Source organism: Lipophrys pholis (assembly GCF_963383615.2).
Source record: "Lipophrys pholis genome assembly, chromosome: 7".
Classification (NCBI taxonomy): domain Eukaryota; kingdom Metazoa; phylum Chordata; class Actinopteri; order Blenniiformes; family Blenniidae; genus Lipophrys; species Lipophrys pholis.
In genome coordinates this window covers 6,694,641-6,700,969 of record NC_137638.1, presented here as the reverse complement: position 1 = coordinate 6,700,969, position 6,329 = coordinate 6,694,641, and the positions used below count along the sequence as shown (strand labels likewise).

Sequence of the window (6,329 nt, the reverse complement as noted above, 5' to 3'; positions counted from 1 at the left end):
AAAAAATTCCCATGAGCCAAGATAAACAGAGATATACTTGTTTGTGGAATGAAAAGCTCCAAGAGAGTCGGTGCCGACGTCAATTACTGGCCCAAAAAAAAGTTGCAAAACACTTATTTCTTTAGTACACAAGTTTAGATTAAAATCTCGGCTGGTAAAAGAAGTTACGACGCTAAAAATTAGCTTGCGCGCTACATCGTATCGTAGTTTCGTGACGCCCCCTGGTGGGTAAAGTCCCTCAGAAATAAAAAGCAAAGAACTAATATGTTCCCCACATTTTTTTTTTTTCATTGCTTTTCCTTACGATCTCCAGTGAAATCCCACCCAGAAAGAAAACCTCTAAACAAGCAGCTAACTCCGAGCAAAACCAGCTAGCTGTTAAAATTTGTTCATGCTAAAAGCTACAAACGAGTTACCGCTTCTTCTTTGTACAATTTTTTTTTTTTTTTTTTTGCATATAATTTCTCAGAGCTTCAAGGTGTTATTTTTTTTTCTTCTTCTTTTTCCTTTTCTTCGGCAGCAGGTTGCATAAGTATTTATATATAGCTTATCTGTTGAGCTAAATATGTTCTTTATATTTATGTACAGTACATTCGTTCCAGTGCTGAGTGATGCTCTACGGTTTGTGTTGGCATGCCTACCGGAGGGTCGGGTACTGTGCGGGTAAAACTGGAAGCTACAGGCTAAAAGTGGTGGAAGTGGAGGATGAACATCCCGTCCAGGAAAACAGCGTTTCAAAGCTTCACCCAAACCCAGAAAGACGAGTCTCCGCAGTCTGTCGGCGGCCGTTCGGGACCAACCAACCAACCAATCAACCAACCAACCAACCAACCAACCCCTCCCCACAAGCAGAGAGGGCCTAGTTCCTGCTGGTGGAAGCTTCTTTAAATAGTTTCCCCCCGCCCACCCCCAAGCTGAAGTCAGTGCAATATCTGTGGGTGCAGAGAGGAAGCAGCCATGTGCTTTACAGTCTTCATCCTCACTCTGTGTTGGTCTCAGGATGAAGACCTCCAAAAGCAATCAAGTCCAGATCTGTTGTTTTTTTTTGTTTTGTTTTTTTAAACTACAGTTTCTCCTCCGAGAGTCTGAGTGGGACTTGAATGAGGAGCCGACAGGATGACGATGGTCGATCTGCATGTTTATGAAGCCGTTTCTGTGTGTGCGCGTGTGCATGCTGTTTGAACTCTCACACCCACTTCACACACTCGTCCTCCGGTCACTCTGCGGGCTGCGTGGAGCCGGCGGGCGGGGGCAGCATGCCGCGCTCTCTCAGGTGGGAGTGCAGCGTGTGGAAGATGCCGAGCTGCTGCTCGGGCTGCAGCATCAGCAGCTGCTGCAGCACCTTGCTGGGGTTCGGACCCCTGGAGGAGGAAACACACGGAAAAAACTGACTTCTCAAAGTTTTTGGAGGTGCAGGACCACTTCTCACCCTCGAGGTAAAACGCTGGTTGTAAACATTTAAAAAAAAAAAAGTGAATTGTTTATCTAATTTTGATCAACATGAATGTATCTGTTTTAAATAGAATTATAAAGTAATTTGGAGTATTTTCAATTGAAACCTGTTTTTAAAATTTTTTTAAAATCAATCTACTCCAACCTACCGTATTTACTGGAATATCAGTCACTTTTTTTTTTTAATGGTTTTTATGGTTGTGACAGATTACAGAACTTGGGATTTTAAGTTTGCGGGGTGAACGCCTGTGCATTACCTTGACCTCCAGCTGTACTACGGCAAAAATGTATAGAGGTATATGAAATGAAGAGGTAAAAGTAGTTAAAAACAGCAAATTGAGCCCCTGGCTCCAAAGGGTGTGACCACTAGATGTCACTGTACGACGCTATAGTACCACAGAAACACCTCCATTAGGACTGGATTTCAATGACGGAGCAAGAAAAATGTCCCCAAGAAAATAAATCGGTTGCAATGAAGACTTATGAAGGTTTTTTTCTCCCCTCTTCCATGATGCATTCATGATACAGTAGTATACAGACTGAGACCACATGTTGCTCATATCTGATGTGGATTTCCATGAAAAATCTTGGATCAACCCTCCTCAAAATGCTAGAAACCTTGATTCTCAACAACTTAAGTAAGGCCAAATATGAAACACGTTAAAGCTTACCATTTATTGTACATCTTATCTCTATAACATTATTATGTATCACGCTTTTAATCAATATTAGGTTGTATGAACTTGAACTTGAGACACCCTGAGATGGATAAAGTTTACAAAAGGTGGATAAAAGTTTATCCAACACCTGTTTTTTTTTAGCTTTTGTAGTAAAATTTTTCTATCTTTAGATACAGAGTAATTACACTATTTCATATTATATTGATATTCTTTATTCATAAAATTACATTATAGTATATTCTTAATCCATTCTGTTCTTCCTCTTATTGCCTTATTGGTATTATACAGTAATAAATAAACACATGTTATATGTTTGTATTGCACAATTTCTGGATCTATTAATTCGCCTTCATACATCAAATATTGTTCCTGAGAGATGAGAATATTAAACTAACCTCATCTAGCTTGTTGCTAAGGAGTCCCAAAAGTTTCAGGTTGAATTTGTGATAAAAAAAAAAAAAGGGCCGGACTTTATAAAAGTGACTCAGCACAACATATCTGAACCGCTTGCTGTGGTTTACACGCTGATTATCTGCTACTAAAAGGATGAAAGTGTCCTCACCTGATGAAGCTGGCTATGTAGACGTGTGTGAAGGTGGCCATGAGGTACTGACAGTCGAAGCGGTCCATGATGCCGCCGTGACCGGGGATGGTGCTGGCAAAGTCCTGAACCACACAGAGGAGAGAGGAAGGTCGGCCACACGACAGTTATTCTCTACATTCTAACACGAGTCTGTACATTTTCACTTTTTTGAATTTAAGTTTAAAAATGTCTAATTTCTGTCCACATAATGTGCATTTCAATGCATTTTAACGCATGGTTGGACATGCCTGGTTAATTTTTATAACCATGAATTATCTTTCCTCTCAACAGTTTCATGTTATTTTTTATATATTCTTTTTATGCATTTTGTCTTGTTGTAACTGTCTTTTAACAGTTCATTTATTTTTGTTAAATCCTGCATTTAAAGTAAAAACACCTCCCGGTTCCACCTGATGACTTTGTTATGTTCTCCTGAAACATAAAACATGATCTGGCAGTTCAATAAATCACCCCAACCTTTATTTTCCTCTTTAACTCATCTTAAATCCCTTGTTTTATTCTTAAATGTCATTTTTATTGCTTTGTTGAGAAGTCGAAAAAATGTTTTTAAAGTTAAAAGAAGAAGGTCATTCTGCTCATTGTGAAAATAAATATATAACTGGAAAAGTAATTTCTATCTCACTCCTGTTTTTTATTGATTTAACCATTTGGAGATATGAATTTGTTCTGGATTTCCTACACTGAAACTTTAGATTTAAAAAGGTATTTGATTTCAAATCTTGATATATTTTTTCTAGATATTGATGAGTTAATCTCTTTCAAATAAAACATTATTTTCAGGTTGAGTCACATCATGCTGTTGTCACACACCTCTGTAGCCACTAGGTGGCGACATGCCACAAAGGCAGCAGTCAAACTTCACCTACACAAGAAGCTATGAAGCTGACACACAAGAAGAAATAACTGCCCGAGCCCCGAGGCCTACAGTGGAGGGTGTGTGTTATCTGTCAATTTAAATCAAATCTCAGCTCTTCCTAGTTTAACGGGTCGAACCAGTTTCTGTCTTAAACTCGTCTCTGGGTTGAAGTTCAGCTTCAGCAGATCTGGTGTATTCGCTCTGTGCTGCAGATTTACTAACGTATTGGACACACACACACCTTGTAACCTGGCAAGAAGAGGCTGAGCTATATTAGAAAAACAGACACAGACGACGTCTTTACTTTGATTTTGAAGGCTCGCTTGAATCCGCTGGCGAAGAAGCCCCCAAACGGCCCGATGAGAGACGCAAAGGACGAGAGGAAGATGCTGTGGATCTGGAAGGGGTACAGGTTCACGTTTTTCTACAAGAGGGGATGAAAAGAGACGAGATGCTTGTTAAAACAGAAAAAAGCTGAATCTAGTCCAACCAGAAGTCTGCAAATAGTGTGCTTTCCTGTGAATGCATTCACAAACCTAGATGTTTTTGATTGCTTGGTGAAAATGAAAGCATGATGGTTTTCATCATCCGTCTGTCTCCTATAACATTTTCAAACTAAGTTAGCAGGGTCCTAGAGCTTTAGGAGGAAACTAAATTATCTGGGGGGTAAAACATAATCCCATGCATGCACAGGGAGAACATGCAAACGCCACACAGTGGCAAAGGCAAGGCGAGGCAAGGCAAATTTATTTATAGAGCACCATTCAAACACAGTGCTTTACAAAGAAATAAAAGAAATGAAAGAAATACAGAATAAAGAAATACATTAAAGCTTTAGAGGAAATGAAAGACATACATTAAAACAAATAATGAAGAAAAGTATAATAAAAAAGTTAAGAGATTTTTTGAGATTAGTTTACTAAGTAAGTAGGGTCTACTTTTTATTCTAAAGCCTGTGCATATAGGACTGTTTTAAGTCCTGATTTAAAAGAGGTGAGTGTGTCAGTAGTCTTCAGGTGTTCAGGAAGTTTGTTCCACAGGTGGGGAGCGTAGGAACTAAAAGCTGCTTCACCTCGTTTGTCTCTGACTCGAGGGACAGTGAGTAAACCTCTTCCTGAGGACCTCAGAGGTCTGGAGTTTTGATCTTCTACAAGTCAATCTGAGATGTATTTAGGCCCGAGACCATTCAAAGCTTTATAGAGCAGAAGGAAGATTTTGAAGTCAATCCTTTGGCGCACAGGCAGCCAGTGCAGGGATTGGAGCACGGGTGTAATGTGCTCCACCCTCTTTGTGTTGTGATCCACTTTAAAGTTATTATTGCATTATTAATAGTAAATTTGCATGAAGTTTTTCCAGAAATGCTGTAATAAAGTAGACCAACTCCACATTAAGTCACTTTAGCCCTAACTTCGTTCTTTAGAGCAATATTTTCGTTCTTATTGATTCTAAGACTCAGACACAGTCAGATTTTGGTTATAGTGAGGACATCCACCGTCCTACAAACTCCTCCGGCGGAAACAAAACAAAAACAAAAAGTTTGTATTGGCATCACACTACAAAGGGGCAAATGGCATCGAGCAAAATAAAGTAGCTGTTTTTGGAAATAAGGCCTCGTTTACGTGACACTTCAAGTGAAAACTCATCGTTTTTTTACATTTTCATTCCAGATAAGTTTCTGTCAAGGTTAACAATAGAGAGTTCACAACATTCGTATGGACAGATGACGAACTGGATGCTTCCCGAGGTGAAACACAAGTAGAAAACTACCAATATAGACTATAAAACTAGAATATGGACTGGGAGTCGTGCCATGTTTGTTACTGTCCATCTACTCACGTATGAGCGGGAGAACCATCTACTATGACAGTGGTGCGAACATACAGTAGCAGTGTTCATCGCACACAACACATCTCCACTGTGAAGCACGGCGGTGGCAGCATCATGCTGTGTGAATGCTTAACAGGAGAGCTGGAAGTATTGTGAAAGGCCCTTTCCTTAAATGCCCAGCATTGTAATTTACAACCAACAGTGACAAGTATTTCTGCAGTCACTTATTTGAAAGGAGACATTTTACTTTGTTTGACATCACTTTGTACAAATCTCCTTTCACTTAAAGAATAAAGTGATGACGATCCTGTCTTTAACAAGCAGGACAATGGAAGTGAGGGACATTCACAGGCACAGTGATTCTGCAGTTTAAGACAATTCAAGTGTATTACCAGATATTACCAACAGTGAAATAATTTAATGTGGACATTAAAAAAATCTTTGTGTTTTTTTTTGTGGTTGTTTTCTTTACCCAGTTCAGTGAGTTCTGCACAGCAGCAGGCAGCGTGTACTCCTGCATCACAAAGATATCCGAGGGTTCACATTCGACCGTGAAGCCGTTGGTCTCACTGTTGAAGCCCACGGGACACACAAAGTACTGGAACCGGGCCAGCAGGTAGGCCAGCTAGAACACAAAGACACAAAACATCAGCTTCCACCTCTCTACGTCACTAATGTGACAATAAAGTCCCGAAATAGCGATATAAGAATCTCAAATAGTGTTGTATTGTGTCGCCTACTCTTAACAAATCTGTTTGAATGAAACCGTACCGAAACATCTCAGTCAGTGTCTTCTTTTAAATCCATTTTAAAAATCTCTTGGAGTTGACCGATTGATGGTTTTCATTTGAATGTTTTCACTGTCGTGAACTGATTCGGTTTGAAACATTTTGTGACCTCAACCATTAAA

At 39.6% G+C, this 6,329-nt stretch overlaps 1 protein-coding gene across 1 annotated transcript in view; it reads right to left on the bottom strand.

Moving 5' to 3' along the window:
- Nucleotides 1–356: 356 nt before the first annotated feature.
- Nucleotides 357–6,329, bottom strand: part of cds1 (CDP-diacylglycerol synthase (phosphatidate cytidylyltransferase) 1) — a 29,076-nt gene continuing 23,103 nt past the window's right edge. Inside the window, exons 10-13 of the mRNA XM_080467373.1 lie at nt 5,892–6,044; nt 3,897–4,016; nt 2,695–2,798; nt 357–1,361 (exon numbers count right to left, since the gene is read on the bottom strand). Coding sequence (XP_080323499.1) covers nt 1,217–1,361; nt 2,695–2,798; nt 3,897–4,016; nt 5,892–6,044 — 522 coding nt within the window. The 3' untranslated portion in view covers nt 357–1,216. The remainder of the gene's footprint in view (nt 1,362–2,694; nt 2,799–3,896; nt 4,017–5,891; nt 6,045–6,329) is intronic.